This window comes from Marmota flaviventris, chromosome 4 (genome assembly GCF_047511675.1).
Source record: "Marmota flaviventris isolate mMarFla1 chromosome 4, mMarFla1.hap1, whole genome shotgun sequence".
Lineage (NCBI taxonomy): Eukaryota > Metazoa > Chordata > Mammalia > Rodentia > Sciuridae > Marmota > Marmota flaviventris.
Genome location: NC_092501.1, coordinates 123,707,233 through 123,728,826, shown reverse-complemented (window position 1 = coordinate 123,728,826; position 21,594 = coordinate 123,707,233). Strand labels below are relative to the sequence as shown.

At 38.9% G+C, this 21,594-nt stretch overlaps 1 protein-coding gene across 5 annotated transcripts in view; it reads left to right on the top strand.

The window, feature by feature from the left end:
* Positions 1 to 21,594, top strand: part of Enox1 (ecto-NOX disulfide-thiol exchanger 1) — a 538,862-nt gene that overhangs the window by 299,378 nt on the left and 217,890 nt on the right. For 4 of the 5 annotated variants that reach the window (XM_027928919.2, XM_071610779.1, XM_071610780.1 and 1 more), the window contains 2 exons: positions 20,244 to 20,387; positions 21,216 to 21,353. In XM_027928919.2, coding sequence (XP_027784720.1) covers positions 20,318 to 20,387; positions 21,216 to 21,353 — 208 coding nt within the window. In that variant the 5' untranslated portion in view covers positions 20,244 to 20,317. The remainder of the gene's footprint in view (positions 1 to 20,243; positions 20,388 to 21,215; positions 21,354 to 21,594) is intronic. The other variant, XM_071610781.1, reaches the window with a different exon arrangement.

Here is a 21,594-nt window from a genome sequence, read left to right as displayed (position 1 = left end):
GAGTTGCACAGTATAGGCATTGACTAAATGAATAGATGAGAAAAGGAATGAAAGAACAGTATGGAACCCTTATCTATCAGCCTTCATTCTACTCTTTGGATCGTTACTTAACTGATGTAGTCCATCCTTTGTATCTGCTTTCCTTCTTATATATGAAGATCACTTGCATCCTGTATCTTTTTCTCCAATCATTGTCATTCTAAAACAAGCACCAGCTCTTTGAAATTCTAGTGCCATTGTAAACAGTTTTCAAAGCTGTCCCAAGTTCTCAAGTTCAAATGATAGGATCCTGGTAAACTTGCTACCATCTCAGGTTTTTGAGAGGAAATTGGGAAACATCAGCCCTAGCATCAAATCATGTTTGTCTCAGGATGGGGGCTTATTCTGGCTCATTCTGAGGATGGGAAAGGCAGTGGAGCACAACAGACACTAGTATGGCAATTTGTAAATCAATGGATGTGTAACTGATGTGATTCTGCAATCTGTGTATGGGGTGAAGGTGGGAGTTCATAACCCACTTGAATCAAAGTGTGGAATATGATATGTCAAGAAATTTGTAATGTTTTGAACAACCCACAATAAAAAATTTAAAAAAAAAAAAAAAGAATATATGATGCTGACTCTAGGGTCTCCCCATCCTGACTTCTACCACCACCTCAGCTGAAATTCCACAACGTTTTTTAATTCTATCCCTCCAAGTTTATGGATGATTTTGCCTCCAAGGAACAGCACAAAATGAAACAAACAATTCTGACATCTTTGCTATTCATTGTTAATGGCTTTCCCCCAAAGAACTTTTTCCTGTTCTTCCTTTTCAGATATTTTAAATTATGTTCTATGTACTACCTTTGTTATTTATTTCGATATATGTGATCCTAGTCTTTCTGGATTTAAGCCTGTCAAACTAACATACTAAAGGATTTTCCTCATATATTTGTGATTGTCTTGCCTCTTGTATCTGCATTTCCACTTATTGTGTATCCTTTTAGAATCAGAATTCATCAGAGAAGTGCTTGTAAAGGCAGACATTTCTGTAGTGTCGTCTCCTTTCCTTTCGCTGGGGGTATGACTATTCATATAAGCAAACTATTATTTTTCTGAATTTCTCTTAACGCTTATTAGAACTGTTAGTTATGTATTTATATCACACTTATATTTTTCTGAACTTTTAAAAATGTTTTCCATTCATCGGTGGTATGGATCTGATTAGTTTATGTTCTCTGTCCTGGTTATTGTGGACTCTAGGTTGTATCATAAGATTCTTCTAAGAGCCCTGTCCTATTTCTTCTGTTATTGGCTGTTTTTGCAGCTACTCAATATGAAAGCTGTTATATAGTTCTTCCTTGTCATCAGAGGTTGTGAACAGACTCTTGCCCTTCCTACCCTGGTTTAATTAAAACATTGTAAATCTGTTCTCCATGACTTTATTTAAAGCTCTCTTAAAATATACAATATCTTGTGTGTTGTTTTGGTCTCTTGGTTAATGAATTCTAAGATTCTTCTCTGTGCTATAAAAATGTATTTTATTTTGTTTCTACTAAAATGCTCTCCTTGTGCTTTGAACAGTAAACCCTAGTTTTAGTATTTCACGAGTTGGTAAGTGCATGTTTATATTGTCAAGGCTTTCCTAATCTTTTCAGGCTATCTTTTATAAAGAGGCTCACTTTGGTTTTCTAGTTGATAAACCAGCATCTTTATGTGGGAAAACATTGTACTTAGGAAGCTCGAATTTAAATCCCTTGACATTTTCTCAAAGCAGCGTTTTAAAGAATAAAACTACCATTTTCTACCATTATCATTATGTACATACAGACACCAATATAATCTGCATAACTTCACTGAAATGTTAAGATAGCAGAGAAGCATTTCTACCCCTTAGCAGCCTCCTCTGACACTCCCATTTCACATACTTGTGTCCCACTCCCTGCTTGAGCTACCTGCCCACTCTCCCCCACTCTTCCTGGCGGGGACTTTTTTATCCTGTGACACTCAGCCTGTATTCTGCAGCTTGTGATGTCTCCTGATACCTCAGACTGAAGTAACATCTTTCCTCTCCCTTAACCACTCTAACTTCTATGATAAATATTTCTCTCGACTCCTCTGTTTGTTTCAGCATCCATTGCTGGTCCCTTCAGTTGTCAGGAGACCCACTGTTTTATGAGTGGAAGTAGAGACTGGGTTAGTAGCAGAATTTTGCTTCTTAACCACCATATAAAAAAAGCATATATGATCAAAGTTTCAAAATCCCAACAGCCCATGAACACTTTATGTTTTTAAAGCAGGAATGAAATATGTAGGTGGTACAAGTACCATTAGTTTTATTTTTGAAGCACTTCAGTCATAATTATCCCTATACATTTCCAAAGTCTCAGGCATCATTTTTAAAGGTTCTTATTTAAAAGAACCTAATGCTGGTATTTTAGGCAGCCTTTTCGCTATTGTGACCAAAAGAACTGACAAGAACAATTTTAGAGGAGAAAGAGTTTTTTGTGGGGATCACGGTTTCAGAGGTTTCAGTCCAGAGACAGTCGGCTCCCTTGGACTCTGGGCCCAAGGTGAGGTAGAATATCAAGATGGAAGAATGTGGAGGAAGAAAGCAGCTCAGGACAAGCCCTCAGGAAGTAGAGAGAGTCTACTCTGGCTCACCAGGGACAAAATATATACCCCAAAGACATGCCCCAGTGACCCATCTCTTCCAGCCATACCCTCTCTGCCTATAGTTACCACCCAGTTAATCCTTATCAGGGGATTAATGCACTAATCAGGTTAAAATTCTCATAACCCAATCATTTCAACCTCTAAACTTATTGCACTGTCTTACATATGAGCTTTTGGAGACACACCTTATATAAATCATAATAGCTGGTGACAGTGTTCAGTGGCTAAGCAGAAAGTATAGGTTCCAAAAGAAGTTGAGAGGAGGAGCTGGCTCCCTGAGGCCTCTTTTTTTTCTCACCCTGTTGATGGCTTTGTCGGTTGAGGGCAAGAACTAGAGGGGACCATGCACATTATGCTGCAAAATAGAATGAGTCCAGATGGCCAACCTATGTTCGGCCCCACAGACCACATTACCCCTAAACACTTTGCAGTGGTGAGGTGGGTTCCCAGCGGACAGTGCCACAGAGTCCTCTGGTTCACATTGCTCCAGGTCATAGAATTCCAGGCTACAACAGCATGCTCCATTGCATGGCACATCTGTTTCATTTTAGAATGACCATGGAGGAAAGCAAATAGTATTTCCTGGTGAGATATCATCATCACCAGTGACCAGACAAATCCTTGTCATGACTCTTTTCTGCTGGGCACAGGATATTATGTGAAGAGGTTTCTAATTTCAAATTGCCCCTGGCCTCTAAACATCTAGAAAACTAATTGAAGAAAAACACAAATAGATATCCAAAAGGGGGCAAAAAAAAGATTGTGCACACAAAAAAGAGGAAATGTTAAGGGACCCTATAAAACACTGCTTTTCAGAACGCAGTTGTTCAGTGATTTGGTGGTAGATAGAAGCTTCATAACTCTTGCTGTCTCACACCATTTACTTATTTTTTTATTTACCACTCAATACTCATTCTCATCCTAAGTAGTAATATCAGCAAAATCCTAGAGTTTTCTTCTAATATACTTCTTCCTAACATGTATTTGGTTGAAATATATCCCAGCGTTTGACCCTTTTATAAATCCTCAGAAACTTCAATTTCTCATGGCTCAAAGCTAATCTAACTATTAGAAATGAAAACAATCGTTTGGGATTCCACATTAAGCCCCCTGGGGACTTCTGGAGCTTGGGGGAACAAGAGCTAGTCTTGTAAGGTGCCCTAGAGGAGATGAGTCTTGATGTTGACCTGAAAGGAAGGAGGCGTGGACAGAGAAGGAAGAGCAAAGCTCCCTAGAGAGCTGCTGTTGGCAGTGGTGGGTAGGAGGCTGATGTACACTACCAGTCAGAAGGCAAAGCTAAAGGACCAGAGGGAGAGCTCCTCCATCCTTTGCTGTAAATTCTCAATCCTTGCATCTATCTGAACAGCACATTTTCAAAGTATATGAGCACAGATCTAAGCCCTCTCTGAATTCTCCTGAGAAATTATTATCTTATTGTTACTAATACCCTGAACAGGCATTTCTATTAGAGGGGTTACCAGGTTGGCAACAGCTCCATGATGTCAGTTAGGAGGGCTGGATCTGACTGCATGGCGACAGCTGCATGGGCTATCAAATCCCAGTGAAGGCTCCTCTGCCAAGGTCAGCAACTGAATGGGTTGTGATTCCTCCAGTTCATTCTAGAAGCACCCTTGGCCATTCTTGCAGACATCTTTATATCTTTCTCACCCATTCCTGCTGTGCTAAGACTCCAGCCTCAGGCCTTTGTCCTTACCTAGTACAAGTAATGGGTAACCACCCAGCACATTCCTCTGGGCTTACTTCTGAGAGTATATTAAAGGTCAGTTTCCCAAGATCAGTTTCTTAGCTGCCAGGCCCCATCAGACCCTGTCTTAGCCCTGCTGGAGGTGTGTTCCAACAGAGAACAGCAAGGCATCTGACCAATAGGCCGTGGAACAACATGAACTCTATCTTTTGGAATGAAAAAGAGAACAAATGTGTTATGTGTTGAAAAATTCACTGGGTGCTCCAAGTTGTAGAAATGTGTCCTCATTACCTTTAGAGCTAGCTATAATTTAGGAAATTGTGGGCAGGATTTATTATTTTCATAAGATTCAATAAACGGCTAGATGTGTTTTTTTAAGTGACCTTATTTTTAATTGCAGTTTTAAGTTCCTAGCAATATTAAGCAAAAGGTACAGAAATTTTCCTTATACCTCCCATCCACGCATGGACCCTGCCCCATCAACATCTTTCACCAGAAGTGTTCATTCGTTATATCATCATCTGAAGTCCATAGAGTGTATGTATTTTAACGATAATTTATTGGTATTAGGTGTAGAGTGTTAATTACATCTATCAGGCAGAAGGAATAAGACAGGGCTGCTCCCTTGAGTTAATAGTATTATAATTTTTTAAAAAATGCTTGAGGGTTGAGGATCAAAGTAGAAGTCACAATAATAACCACAAAAACAATCCATAAATTAATTTCAGAACTGAGATGAAGGCTGAATTATATACAGATCCTTAGACTATCACAGTCATTTTGTTTCTTGTGAGTCCAGGGAAGCTGGAACTCCTAATGATGATTATATATCATTTTCCTTGATGATGCAGTGAAATTCATTTGCCTGAGTCATCCAGCATATTTGTGTGTTTGCATTTTTAAATGTCTTTTTCATTATCATGCTATTATTATTTAGGGATGGTGAGACCAACAGATCAGGAGACTGCCACAGAGAAGACAGTGTGTTTCTCACAGTTCCCAAGAGGGGAGGGGCACACCATGCCACACAAGGAAGTGTGACTAGACATGGGGAAGCATGGGATCCATCCCAAAGGAGAGGAAGTGGGAGGAATCCTTAGGCAAGGGCCTTTATTGTGGTTTCTGCAGGAGAGAAGATAGGCTTAGGATTGGCTGGTTCCAGTAATTTAAGCAAGCTCTGTGGTAAGGGCTGTCTCTAGTTGTTGGGTGCCTGCTTGGTCCTGGGGTGGTCAGGGCAGAGGTAGTGGCTCAGCACAGTGAAGGTGGTGCAGGGGCTCTGGGCTGGCTGGTTTGCGCTTGAAGAATGCCCTCTTAGGAGGTTGAGGTTGTTTTACTGTCTGCGGCAAAGGGTTGGCCCTGGGAAAGGAAGTGCCTCCAGTTGCTGCAAGGCCCCAAATGTCAGAGCATCAGGAATACAGAAAATACAAAGGTAGGATTAATACCATGTGTGTGTGTATATACACATATTCATTTGTAGTTATTAGTCAATGAATTTGAGTGTGTGGGGGAGGCAGGGTTTGTGTACATACCAAGTACTAGGCACTGTTTTGGCTGATGGTGATTTAGCAGGGAAAACATTTAAAAAGTGTTTAAAAATAAATCTTTCCTCATGGAAAACTAACATTTCAAAGAAATAGCTGTGTAGTATAACCTTAGATACTGAGAAATCCAAGAGAGAAAAATAAGAGTAGTGAAAGCATAGAAGGTAACAGAAGTTGCCATGTTAAGTAGGGGTCCTCTGTAGGAAGACATCTCAGCAGAGCAGGGTTAAGGTGAGGCAGTGGGGGTGTCATGCAGGTGTCTAGAGGGGCCACAGTACAGTTACCAAGTGAAGACAATGATTGGCAGGCTCAAGCTCCAGGAACAAGCCCTGTGCTCCATGAGAAGAAGAAGCCATAGGAAAAGAGGTGGCGGAGGTAGCCAGGAGCCGCATTCTGAAAGGTCTTAGAGATCACCTAAGAATGGGGGGAAGCTGTTTATGTATGTTTCTGTGAAGCTGGATACTGAAGCCATCTGAAGACAAGAGTTAGGCTTTATCCTCAAAATGTGAATTAAGTACACATCACCCCACTCTATTTTCTTTTCTTTTCTCTACTATTAAATTCTTCTTATAGTCATTTGAGATAACCTTAGTTTGCAGATGGAGAAGTTTCATATCTTTCTCCACAAAGGTCTACATTTAGAAGTCATTTTTACAGTCTAAAACAAATAAAAACTTCTCCCTTACAGGATGAAAGGACAGCTTTGGGTCATGACTGAAAATGACTTTCTGTACTATTGAATGCTCTGGTATATGTGTGGAATTTAAATAAAATGGAATACAATTTTAAAAGCTGCCACACTTCTGTAAATCTAGGAGACGAGAAAAGAGCTATGAACAATCAACAATTTCCTTTTGTTTTCTATTGCGTAGTAGTGTTTTGCATTTGGTATCATTTACTGAATATGAAATCTCCCCACACTCCACTTATTGTAAGAGTGTCCACAAAGAAAACCTCATTTCAAATCTAATTGTAGACATAGTTCCCTCATTAAAAATTCATAAGATTTGTGAATATATCACATAATTACTGGTATCTTTTATCCCCAGCTCTTTTCACATTATCAATCCTGATCAAAAATTTTAAGCACCCATATCTAGAAAGTTGATCTCTGAAGAATAACAGTAACAATAAAACAAAAAAGGAGAAGAAGAGAGGGATGGAAAATAAAAGAAATTATAAGTTTAAATAGAGAAGAGGAGGAGGAGGAAGGGAAATAAAGAAATTATGAATTTAAATAGAAAGACCCACAGAATTAATATACTGCAGTTTTCCCAATTTTGTTTCAGTATATATAGATAAATGAACAGGGGCAACAACCTGCATTATCCTTCACATCTTTTTTTGGGGGGCGGGGGGCAGGACTAAGGGTGTACTGGTAATTGAACCCAGGGGCTCTTTACCACTGAGCTAAATCCTCAGCCCTTTTTTATTTTTCATTTTGAAACAGGGTCTCACTAAGTCACCCAGACTGGCCTTGAACTTACCAAAGCTAGCCTTGAACTTGCAATCCTTCTGCTTCAACCTCTAGAGTTGCTGGGATTACAGGGTTGTGCCACCGGGTCCTCTATATATTGTTATTGCTAATTATTTCCTTCTCTCATCAACTTTTAAATGTGTTATTAACTAGTAGCAGACTGGTCATTTTGTTTTGTTTCAGGTAAAGGGAAGAAACTGAAGTGTAGGCTGTTGTCCTGGTTCTGCTGCCTCTCTACCCACATTAGTCAGACCTGAGTAACACCTCTTTTAACACTGTTCATGCCATTTGCTGCAGTAGACAAGACAAGCAATGCCATTGAATTAAATGCCTTGGTTAGACTTCACTTTGAGACCCTCTTCCTTATAATTTATATGCTTTTATTGATTTGTATCAAGAATACACAAGTATGGTCATATACACTTAACAGCATTTCAGCCAACAACATATACAAGGATGTTTCCATATGATTTTAATGGAGCTTAAAAATTTGTATCACCTAGTGATGTCATAGCACAAGACATTATAAATTTGCTGTGGTGATGTTAGTGTGAACAAACTAGTTATATAAAAGTATAGCAACACAGCTTTGTACAGTACACATATTTTTATCCTAGAGTATACTTCTTCTGGTGGTTAAATTTAAAAAAAAAAAATGTTTACTGTAAAACAGTCTACCCTGTATGTTGGCAGCAGCCTCATGCATCTATTTTTCTCAAGTATTTCTTGATTCCTTTATGAAGCCCTATTGAGTGATTGACATACACCATCTAGGTTCCTGAAGTCTACTCCATGATTTTCATGTGATGACATTGCATTAACAATACATTTCTCAGAAATTATCCCTGTTGTTAAGCAACACATGACCACACGAGAAAAGTGATAGATGGCTAGGCCCAGTGGCACATGCCTATAATCCCAGCTATGAAGGAGGCTGAGGCAGGAAGGTTGCAATTTCAGGACCAGCCTTAGCAACTTAATGAGACTCTCAGCAACTTAACAAGAAAGACTGTCTCAAAATAAAAAATAAAAAGAACTGGGTTGTAGCTCAGTGGCAAAGTACCCCAGGTTCAATCCCCAGTACTGAAAATAGAAAAGAAAAGCAGTGGATTACATAAAATAAGACTGTAGCTCCATATAATAAAACTGTGGTCACATGGAATGGAGAAAATATACTCTTCCGGACTTCATATATAAACTTGAAGCAATTCTACTATGTTTAATATATTTCAGAAATAACCTTTTCTCCTCATATAAACCTATTTTTGCAATTTAGCTCAGCAAGGAACTTGCAAATTCAGAAGCAATTTCAGCTCAATACAACTCTGATTGGAAGGATACAACTATAACCTCCATTTTATTCTGCATCACATTTTTTATATTAATTCACATTTTCTCTTTAATTTGTTACCCTTCCTCACATGACCTGCTCATCTCCTTGGTTCCCCTGTATGCAATCTAATGGCAAATGACATTGTGAAAGGGCCCTGCCATGGCTGTCTGTTGGTCTGAAGTCTAAGATGAAAGATTCTGAGTCTGTCCCCCATGTGATCTCTTGGACATAGAAGCTTATAAACTAAAACAGTGATAGTGCTACCAAACCCCTGCCACAAACAGGCTCAAACCACCTAATTCATTGTTCTGTACTCACATGTACTAACAATGGATTAAACCACAGTCTCTGCAGAAAAAACAGGCAGGAATGTGTACCTTCCATGGGAAACAGTTGTGGTGGAGATGTGCTGAGGAAACTGCCTTTGGTGGGTTTTCTGAGGTTGTCATAAACAGTATTTCTCTGTGAGGGGCCTCCTAAAGGGACATGGATTTTAAATATCAAAGTATCTGGCAGTTTAACGAGTAATAGCTCATTTCTTTCAACCCCTTACACCAGGCATTGTCCCTCCCATGACTGTTGATGTGAGGATTAAAAGCATTCAGTGAAAAAGCTCTGGAATGAGCCCACAGAGAGCCTATGACAGAAGCCCTCCTCTGGTATGCAAAGTGTGCCACCAAACTTCTTTGCATACTTCATAGGAGAGTAGAGAGAACCATGTCCCCTGATCAGCTCTCAGGGCCTAAGTTCACCTTTGCTGAGAACAGAAATGTGGCTTCACAGTGGACAGTGATCCTAGCAAGCACGGGGGCTTTTAATTCAAGCTTGTCACATGATAATCAACCCTGACTCTAGTGCTTCCTGAACCTTGAAGATGTTGGTGGTCCCTTGGAGAAATCAGAAACTTGGGTTTTCTAATTTCCCATGAATGCCACAGAACCTAGCCTTCCTTGCTTTTTAACACTTGTTCATGGTGCAGCTTAAAAGGAGAAGTAAATTCCAGGCCCCTGCCTTGTAGCTGGATGCCAGTGCAATGACATAGCTGCTGTTGATGACACTGCACAGGAAGAGAAGTAGGAAGGAAAGGGGTTCTGGTGGATGGGAATGAGTTAAGGAAAAATAATAGTCTCCTGGCTTTACCAACCTCAGCCCAGAGAGAACAGTTCTGGGCAATTACTGATGGTGGTGATGCTTCCACCTCCTTTGTATCAAGCATTCAGCTCAAACCACTGACTTATCCTCCTTATATATATTTGGACAAAATTAAGCCCACTTTGGGCTACACATCAATGCAAGCAGACAATTATGTGTTTGTTCTCCTTCTTTTCCTCCAAAGACACAAGTATTACCCTGACTTTAAGAAAAATGTGCTTCTCAAGAAAGCGTGGTTCTAGAGTTAATTTGCCGCAGTGATTTCTGCTGGTTTGCTCAGGTTCTTTCCGTGGCTGCTTCTATGACTAGAATAGAAGGTCCAAGAAGGCTGACTGGGTGAGGGCCATGTAGACATACAGTCAAACTTCAGGGATGGATTCCCATGGGCCCTGAGACCCACAGGTTCTCTCCCAGCAGATGGTGGCATTTTTTCCCTCCCAGTAACCCTGGCTTCATTTTCCCTACTTCCCCTGGCCCATCCTTCTGGTTTCAGGCTACTGAGTAGGAGGGAAGGCAAGGAATAAATGAATAAATAGTTTTGTACAGAATTCAGTTTTAGGGTTTTTTGGTCTGGCAACAGGCACGTTCCTGAGAGTATCTGGCTTGCCACACTATAGCAAGCCAAAGTCTGCTAATGCTTTTTGATTTGTTCATTTCTCTGGCTGTATTGCTGTAGATACCTTTGATGACATAATCTATGTCTTGCTCACAATTCCATTTGTAGTATCAAGCACAGTGACCTACATACAGTAAGTGTTTAATAAAGATCCATTGAGTGAATTCATTCCTGGGGGATGGAAGTAACCCTTTACCCCAGGCTCCTCCATCTTTAGAGCCAGTAAAACCCTTAGGTACTTACTAGCCAGACTCTTTGTTGGAGGAAACATCATTTTCCCAAATCTGTAACAACCTTGAGGAAATGATCCACTTCTTAACTTTCTGAAACTTTTTTCTTTTTTACAAAGTTACAAATATATCTCATAGAGTTTTTCCCCCACCTCTGTGAGATCAATATATGAGCTGCTTACTCCAGGTGCTATTAGGTAGTAAGCTATATTCCTGGTGGGTATCTCTGGAGAGTATGGCTAACTAGAGAATGAGTCGGGGGATAAAGGAATGATATTCCCCTTTTACTTTATAGATTTTAGCTTGTTTGAACTCATTACATATATTAGCTCAAAGTAAAAATTTCTTGGTATTATCTCCCTTCTCCCTAATGTACATTGATATTAATTCTCAGATTGAAGAGAATTATGTCATTGCATTTCTGGGCAAATATCACCTCCAGAGAAAAGGACAGTTGAATTAGCTGGTAGTTAAGAATGGCAGCAAGAGTCTGGGTGTGTTTGAATGAAGACAGTGACCCCAATTGCAGTGGAGTTTGGTGGCAGCAGATAGTGGTGGGAAGCCTGGAATCCTGGTGTATTTTTTTTTTAAATGTTTTTAGATGTTGATGGACCTTTATTTTATTCATTTATTTATATGCAATGCTGAGAATTGAACCCAGTGCCTCATACTTGTTAAGCAAGTACTGTACTACTGAGCCACAATCCCAGCTCTCCTGGTATATTTTGTTTTATGTTAACCATGTATCTTGCTGTTACATTTACTTTGTTTTTACCTGTTAGTAGAACTCTGTGAGGAGGCGGTATCAACTTGATATGCTGGAAAAGTAAACAAGCACTTGTCTACTTCATTGTACAAAGTAACAAAATCATTATTGTAGTTGCCATAACAGTCAAGGCCTGGTGAATATTTGTAGTTCACAGCCACTGCAGTTCCCAATTGCCGCCACTTCAGACACTGCACTGTGTAACCACCACTAGTTGCTGGTTGTTTTCTGAAGTCATTATTTTACAATAAGCATTACTGTAAAATAAACCATAATATTTAGAATTGCTCAAGAATAAGGATATCAGAGGACTTGAAGAGCAGAAGATCTTATGCAGTAAAACTAGAAAAGAAAAAAAATGTGATAATGCTAGTGGGAATTCTTTTAAAGCATTTGTTTAGGTTGGGTTTAAGCCATCTAGCTGTGAAAATAATAAACTGTGGTAGCAGTAACAATATACTGTAATTCCTACAAAGCACATTCAGCATAACTTCTTTTATATAAATAATAAAGCCATAAATAAATATGATTACTCTAAGCTAACATGAAATTATATTCAGTACTGTGGATCAGATGTTTTTCTCTCATCTTTGTGTTTCTTAAGTTTAGTGTTGGTCTGCTCCTACCTCCACCTTCCATGACACATTTAAGTAATCTATGAGTGCGTTGGGGTAGCACTTGACCTTGAGCTGAGTTTGGAAGATGGGGGTGAAGTGGGACATTGTGTATTTCTCAGGCAGCGGGCAGGAGGAGAAAGAGTGCCTTCAAACCTATGTGGACAGTGGCAGCTTTACTTCTGGAGGCCTTGGTCTGTATCATGTCAAGCATTTAAAATGCATTCACATCTGACAATCAGACAATAAGATTTTGTCCATAGGAATTCTGGACAGTCTTTGTATTGTCTTCTGAGTCACATATGTTCTTGGAGGCCAGAAGCACTTTTTCATGCCTTTGGAGATCTGAATACCTATGGGCCATGAGGATCTTCTTTCTCTCCAAACAACTCCATTTGAATCTTGCTAACCCTAACCAATGGACCAGAATGTTCTTTGTTAAACTAGAAACTTCCAGTTGGATGTCCAACTGCACATGCATTTGCACCAGGCTCTCGTGCCCCAGGCCTTCCTTAGCTACTCACCAAGCCTTCTGGTTCACCTCCATTAAAAAACACATAGTTTTTGAGGCCCAGAGGAGTAAACACAGACATCCCAGGGAGGTGGGGCTCCACTGTCCTTACTCCATGGTTATAGAGCAAAATGAGGACTGTAAGTAGTCATTTGGAAAAAGAGAAAGTCGGGTGTCTGGCCCAGGGCAACACATTGCAAGGTGGTAGCATCCTGCTGAGGCAATAAGTTCTGGGGCATCATGACTACAGGGCTAATGCTTTATTCATTGGGTGGCAATGGCATCATTAAGAGCACATTAGCTTAAAGAGTAACTAACATGTTCTTTGTGACTCTACTGAAAGAAATGTTAAACAGGATGAGCCACTGGTTCAGGCTGGTGAGGACCTGATCTGGATTTTATTGCAGGTGGATTTCCATAGACTAAAGGGCTTTTTGGAAAATAGATAACTCATTTACCAGAATTTTCAGCTATTTAGGAGTTAGTTATTACCTGTGACAATTAAAATGTCTTACTTTGTAGCTTAATATGTTTTCCATGGTTGGGTCAGGGTGTAAAGTGAGTACATAATGAAAACAGCACAAAACAGCACAAATATAGACTGATGTGTTGTCTGGTTTACTTTATATACGAAGATAATAATGTTTACAGAAATTGCTTTCTCCACATCAGTGTGGCCTAAAAGACCAATATGTGAGCAGTATTGCCTTTCTATACAGCACATGCATTAAAGACTTATTCTTTGATTTGAGTTCACCTCCCTTGATGCTTGGGCCTTTGGAACATGGAATCTACTTGCAGTATTGTTCCAGAGGTGCTATCCCATTCTCTAAAGGATTCATTCCCAGGTCTTTCTTCTTTATTAGCAATCCACAGATTTTTGCTTTAGGTAAAGCCTTTATTTCATTGCAACCTTCTGTTTGTCCACTCTGTAGAATTTTCTGAATGTTAGCATGAAGAGAACAGAGAAAGTGCAAAACTCAGAAAAGAATTAGCAGTAAAAGTATGTTCTTATTTACTTCCACAAATTTGTCTGTGACTTATTTAAATGGTACTTGAGCCTTAGAAACCCTCTTCAGGGGGTAGAAGAGCCACTTTCTCAAGGTCATGAATCAATGCAAAAGTAGCATTTGGGACAAAATTCACATTTAGATTTTCTCTTCTCCTGGTAAGGTGAAAGAAGAGCTCTGGAACTCTTACAGCTGTTTGAAACAGTGGGTGGCCACAGCTCTGCACCATGGCTGAGGCTGGACAGTTACCTACCAGAAACATTTTTGGAGTCTTCAATATCTGGGGAGGAGCTGGAATTGATGAGGCCCAGGTTTCATCAAGTTCTTCAAGCCTTGATGCTCTGTGATTCTGGTGTCCTATATCCCAGGGGTCAGAAAGCTTTACTTGGGTGGATCTAGGCTTTGGTTGACCAGTGATGTTACTCTCTTTACTGATTCACTGACTAATTGATTGGCATCCAGTAATGAGAGTAATAAGTTGAATCACACAGTTCATAAACACTTTTCATCTATAATATTGCCCTTTCTAGAAAATCTGAAGTAGTCAGAATGTTTTATTGTTCGTTTAATCTAGAGATATAAAGTGTAGCCTTTTTCAAAAGTAAAGGTTTCCTGGTGGAAAATTTATTTCTGCCATTTCTCTATACTTGGGCATGTCATGTTGACTAGTATTTTTCTTGTGTCAAAAGGTAATTGGTTTAACTCTTCTACCTGTGTTAGTTTACTTACATGGGTGAGTCTCGGGGGCAAATTTTCCATTGTGGTTTGATTGCATGAGTTCAAAGAGAGACCTGCTGCTGCTCTCCCATCTCTTCTACTATCCCTCCTCCTCTCCTCCTCTTCCTTCTCTTTCTCCTTCCTTGAAGACAGACATGCCATGGGTAAAACCTGTTCCATTCAGTAACCATCCCCTCCCTAAGAGAGAAGGAAGATGATTTGTAGTTTAAAACTGGCAGGCAGACAAAGTAGAAAAATGGAGGAGATAATCACAGACCCATAATGGGATTGTGTGTGTGAGAAATGGCCAGATCCGCATCTCTCCTCTGCGTACACGTCACATGGAAACTTTCCCTTTCTTCCAATGATTTCACTTCTTCAGCACTATACATCTATGCCTCTGTCACACTAATGTACTGCTTAATGGGTCTGGTGATGCAGTTATTTATAGATTTCAGCTCATTCAAAGAGCAGCTGCAGGAAGTCTCACAGAAGGAGAACATCCTGCAACCTGCTTTTGACCCTGCATGGTTGCCAGGGAGGTATGGAATCTTAAATCTTAGCACATGACTTGTTAAGTGCACCAAAAGCTTATCTGATAATCTCTGAAAGATTTTTTAAAAATTATTTTTCTTTGACACTTTAAATTCATCTGCACTCTTGCTTCCAAAAGACGTTTCCCCTTGGTGTTCTTTTAACTTTCAAACTTCCAAGCTCTGGGATTGAACCCTAGAACTGAATTTCTTGTTTTTTTCTAATCCTTTATTATTTCCTTCTTTTTCTTTTTTTTTCTTCACTTTTCTTATTGTTTCATCCTTCAATGCATAAATTAATTTGGAAATGTAGAGTATTTGCATAGAATTTATGAATGTTTTATCAATTTGTAAATATTGATAAGTAGATAAAGATGGGGAGGGAAGTAGGGGGAGACTGCCACATTCCATGAACTGTGCTTGCTAGCTGCAGGGTATGCAAAGATGACTAATTTCCTTAATCTTCCTATGTCCCTAGTTTATTAGGAAGATAGAGATAAAAAACTAATTAGAATGTGAAGTGACCGGTGCTGGTACAGAGAGGCCCAGATTGCTGTGGGAACGAACACAGAAGAGGGATTTCCTATCACCTCTGTCTTCTTGCCTTAAAGGGAAAACTGAAAAAAAATACTTAGAATAGAAAGGGCATCTTTCCTCAGGAGCATTGTGATGGGGTGTGTGTCGAATTGTGACACTTTGACAAGGGCAGTGATTTTTATAAATACATGAGTCAGAGACTAGATATTAAAACAGACCTTTTGATTTCATGATTTGATAGAAAGTGCAGCAGGATTCACCCTTTTAAAATTCATCTCTCCTGAGCTCTGTCCTCTGTCCATCCCATTTTCAAGAGGTGTCTTTCCACTATATCGCTAGGAAGGAGCTCTCCAGTTTAGTTTAATAGAATAGTCTTACTTTACAAACCTCTGATGAGAAATTTCCCATGAAGAGCCTAAACTAAATCTCTTCTTCAAAATCCAAATCCTATTATTTCCCACTAGTCAGAGGTAGTTAGCATTAATAATTAATCAGCATCCTGTATATTTAACAGACTTGGAAACTTTATCATGTAGGATATTAGATTATCTCCATTGTCAACTACCTTTTCATTATCATCTGTACTCTCCCTTCCAAAGTGCCCCCAACAAACAAAAATTACTCTTAAGAATTAAGAAGCAATGTAGACTTTGCTAACATTTCTGTAGAGGGTGGTGGGGAAAGATTTGCTTAGCATGCTTTCCAGTAAATGCCCCTGAAATCCTAATTTTGCCACTGTTCTTCTCCATAGCTCCTCCTTTATGTGGGTGGCCAGTGTTTCCTGCAGAGCACTCAGCTTTTGGGTTCAGCTTGGCTACATTTTGCAGAGCAATTCCACTCTGACTCTAGACTTGCAAACTTCACTCATCTCTCTGAGCAGTAAAACAAAATACCCCACAGTTGACTGTTCCCATTACCCATAGAAGCCTGTTTGATAACCCCCTACAGTAAATAGAGCATTTCCTTTGAGTTTCTTTTGTTTGTGCAGAGATAATAGAATTTTACAGAATAGATGAAAAGGCATTAGGCTTTTCTATTTGTTCCTAAATAGAAAGATTGGTCTACAGTTACTTAGCTTATCATTATAGGAAGCAGAAATATCTCCCTTCTTATTCATAAAGAGTTGCTTAAGAATCACAACCTCAGTACATAAGAAACATCTATTTAATAATATTTTCTTTTGTTTAATCTACAGAACATTCCCATAATCTCAAGAGCGTGTCCTATCAATTTCATGAAGACCAAAGTTAGATAGTTTCTTAGTGACAGAAGAGTGAAATTTGGATGGATATGCATTTTTTCCTTTATATTACAAGTGTAAACTATGATGATGCTAATGAAGAGTTCCTATGAAATAAGAAGGGTTCAGATATATATGAAATGCTTCATTTGGTATCAGCTATTTTTAAGATATTAATAAACCTGCTCTTCTCACTATAATTATTTTGCTATTAAAGTAGGTAATGAACCTAAGGAACTAGATCAAACAAAATTATTTTAATAAAAATAAATTTCAGTAATTACCTGATCTCTACCTGCTTTAGAGTAAGAATCTATGCATCATGGACAATTATGAGTTTTATTATTCAAAATATGTATACCCTTGATACCTGCAAAAAAGAAAGTATTATAAAGGGTTAGATTTTTAAGAGTGGGAGTGGTGTGTGCCCCATTTTATGCCAAATAATATTTTTATAGGCTTGTGACTTTTAAAGCTATTTTCTCCATTGATATAACCCAGTGAAGTATTGAACAAGTATATGTTGTTGAAGAGTTATGAAACTGGGCATGAGATTTTGTACTTCAGTAGATCTTTATAAAGAGCAGGTTAGATAGTCATTAACTCTAAACAAAGATCTGTTATCCTTGACATTTTATGTATCTGATTATTTTAGGATGATCAGACATCAGAGGAACCTATAAGTAGAAACTGCCAATTTCATAATTGGTCATGAATCTCCTAAAAGCTTTCTTTTGTAGTGCATGAGAAGAAAAACTTAGGAAAAAAAATCATACATTTTTAAGTGCATTATATTATTTTATAAAGGAATTGTGGAAAATAAAATATCCTTCTTCAATTTAGGTGTGGCATAGAAAACTAGGGCAACACTTACTTTAGAAATATCAAGTGTTATTCACTGTTTTATAATTAATTACATAATTACCACCAGAACACAAAGATCCCAGGGTACCTTAATGGAAACACTACATTTCCAAATAAAATAATAATAATTATCACCTACTATATTCAAAGTGCTTTATTAGCTATAATTTTTAGCTCCCCACATCTCTTGTGTGTAAATAAACACCATTAAGAATATTACTCTTTTCTATAGTTTAGGAATAAGAAAACTAAGGCAGAGAAAGTTATTTGAATGATAAATTAGGTACTATTGTTTTGAATCATTTGAAGAGGCAGATATTCAATAGGAACAATAGATGTTGGTAGGGTACAAAAATAGGTCTTGCCACTAGTCATAAATTACCATGTAGTAATTAATTACAAGAATTACTTTTCTTCCAAACCATATGATCAAATCAGCTTAAATTTTGTAAACAATGTCATGGCAGCCTTGAGACCGTTGGAAATACCGGGGATATGATAGAACTTACTTTAAGAGTCACAATCCTAGATTCCTGTTCACCTCATGACATTATGTGTCATAAAAAGCATTGGATTGGGAGATTGATGAGATGTAATGAATTGAATGTCTCAGAATTCAATTAGAGGATAAATCAAGCTCTACAAATTACATCTTGCCAATCTTGTTCCTTGCCAATGGAACAAGACTTTTTTGTTTTTTAAATCCCCCCAAAGAAATAGAAGGCAGTTTATTAAGATGGCCATGGAAAGCACAGGTAGAAGCTGTGGGCCTCCAGCACACTGGATACCCTTGTTTAGGACTGGAGCACTGGAGCAGATGTTTTCCCTAAAACACTGTAGCAGAAAGTCAAGGTGAAACGTGGCCAGCAAGGCACAAGTCATAAAGCCTACAAAGTAAAGGGATGTTCATTATTACAGTGTTTACAAACTGTAGACTCATTAGACCATACACACACAACCAAAATATGTGATTGATGCCCATTTGTGAAGAATCTGAGATTAGAAGGAAGCCAGCCAATTAAACTTCATTTGGGGAGATAAGTAAGACAAATAATGACCTTGCAGTGATCTGAGACAGCTCTACTGCAGGGCCATTCCTGAGAAGAATGAGCACATTCTAGCCTGGCTCTATCTTGGTGCCCTAAATGGTTGAAAGTAGAGAAAGAGAAGTGCTTTGAGGTTTCATGATAGAAATATTGTAGTGGATGAACAACTATAGGGCAGACATTGAAGATACCTAAGTATTTCTTAACACCATTAAGTTTATTTTATGTGATAAGAATCTCTCTATCTGATGGCACTTATTGCCTCAGATACCTGATGCACCATATAGGAGTATGTTCTGAACTCATTTGGGTAGTAGAGTGTAATGGCAAGGATATTTACGTATCCTGAGTGTAGTGTACTCCCAAAGTTACAATCACTCACTGCTGTTTAGATAGAAATTTGGGGGAAAAAATCCTATTTCACAGGCCCCTTTAGTTGAAAGCTAGAGATTTTTTGAGACCATAGAAACCATTTGTTCATTATCCACCTATCCTGGAGATATTGAAACCTGAACTTCCATTTGAATTAAACTTCTGTTCAACTAGCAAGAAGCTCTTTTTGACATTACAGTATTCAAGGGACTACTGATTCTTGCGCCTAAGAATTAAGGAATAATAGAACATACCCTGAAAAGATCAAACTTCACACGAAATATACTGACACACTAGGACATTTAATTCTAAAATTATCACTACCACAAACCTGGTTTTAAAAATGTATAATTTGACATCCAAATGAGAATTAACACTTAAACTCATGTGCTGTATCAAGCCAGCTGAAAATCGAACTCATCAGGTTGCTCATCTAGATTGAGAACAGGTGAAAGAATACTTAACCTGTAGAGTTATGCATGCAATGGGTTCTTGCATTTTTAAGAGTAGAGAGAAGGCATAGAATTTTATAAACAGCATGATAAAAAGGGAACCTTTGTAACTATATTTAATGTTTTATTGTTATTTATATCTGGTAGAGCAATGCTGTGAGAATATAATAAAAAAAAACATATTTAAACTGTGCAATTCTAAGGAAAATCCAGACCAAACAAATTTTGACCTGTAAAGTTTACCATTCTACAGAGCTTAAAAAAAAAATTTTTTTCTTGCTGCTCCAGCCCTCTTCAGATTTCCTTATGGACAGCTTGCTCTTCTCCCCTCTTGCTTTTCCTGACTTTTGTAATTTTGGCACCCTCCTTTTCCAGCCTCATAGCAAAAGGGTTCTTGCTTTTTTCTTCCTCCTGACATTCTTTGCTCTCTGAATATATTTCACAGACGACTGTCTCCCAAAATAACAACATCAATTAATTTTTTAACTTAAAAAAAAATCATATTTTGCCCTGAGTCTGCCCTCTCCATTGATATGCAGTGTGTGGAAGAGGCTGCACAGGGACTGATAAGCCCCATTTGTGAAGGCTCTTCATTCGAGGCGGAGCATTGACATACACACAGACCATGCTGTTTATTAAGCCAGCCTGGTGCTAGGTGAGTTGATGAGTTGACCCACATATCTCACCAAGCTCCCAGAAACTGAGCCACAAGACAGCTGCTGAGGGACCAACAGGAAGCAGCTGTACTTCTATGCCTATCTGGAAGTTGTTCTTTGTTATTTGTTTTGAATACACAACAGTTGGTCCTGTGAAGTTCTCACTCAGTTAACTATTATGGTTTCTCACCACACTCCTCTCCCCTTTTGCAGAATCTGATGATCTCCAAGAGGACCCCCAACTCAGCTATCAAAGTGCTCCTGCCTCCCAGGATGCTTGTAATTCAATGGTAGATGCAGGTGGAATTGAGAGCATCACTCAGTGTCCTCAGGAGCTTCCCCAGATGATGGCTGCAGGTAAAGCCACAGGATGCAAACAAGACATTTTGAGTTCTCACTAGAAAAGCTTGCTTGGCCAAGAAAATAGGAATTAAACCAGGAGCTGAGGCTCTGTAAAAAATCAGACCATGAAACTCAGGAAAATCAAAGAGCATGAAGTCAAATTTAACACATTTTTTTTTAAAACCTCTTTACTCTTTGTGTTTTAATTTATTTTATAAAATCAGTATTTATAGGGAATACTTTGGAAAAGTCACTTTAGGTAAACATCTGCATTTGCTTATGAATCCTTAATTTCCTTAATGTAATAGAAGTATGAAAAGGAGGAAATGTGTTTCTAGGTAACACTTAAAAATTCAATCAGAACCAGTCCTACTGATTGGCAGCTGCTCTTCTGTTGCACAGTTAAGAGTACCTGGTCCAGAATTACACTTGAAAACAGATACATTTATTTATCCTCAGTTTACTAAGCTAGTTGACTTGCTTTACCATTAGAGTACTGCTGCTCTGCTTCTTGACCTTGAACTTGTCTAATGTTTCAGTGGGAGGAGGAAGCACTTCTTTGCTTTTTTCCAAGGGTATCTGCCTCCTTAATGGCATGCTAGGTATAACGCAAACTACATGTCATTAAATTTCCTCCCAGAAAGTATTTGGGAACTCTTTGTGTCTGAAGAAAACATTGTTGTAGATTGTAGCGCTTTAATATTATCATTACTTTTGTGTCTCTGTGTGTGGAGGGTGGGTGAAAATGTGCTAAATGAAGCCTCATATGTTTAGAACTGTGATTTTCTTTAAAGTGAAGACCCTTGTATGTTGACTCTAAGCCAGAGTTTATTTTTCCCACAGCAGCTGATGGTTTGGGGAGCATAGCAATAGACACGACGCAGCTCAACATGTCCGTGACAGATCCCACAGCCTGGGCCACAGCTATGAACAACTTGGGCATGGTTCCCGTGGGGTTGCCTGGACAGCAGCTTGTATCTGGTAAGCTTTCGCCTGGTTTCGAAGATGCTTGCAGTGTTGCCAAAGGGTTTGGGTGACAGGTGCCCGTAATCTCTCCCCACAGCGGGTGTTGAACATGGTCTTTGATATATGAGTGGGGCGTGTTTGTTGGATTGTGTTAGAGATTCTTTTCCTTGTCGCCTTGTTCTTGTGCCTGATAGCCATTCTCCGAAGCAGCAGTCACCTGCACTGTTACTGCTACATGCAGTGTCTCAGCTCTGTT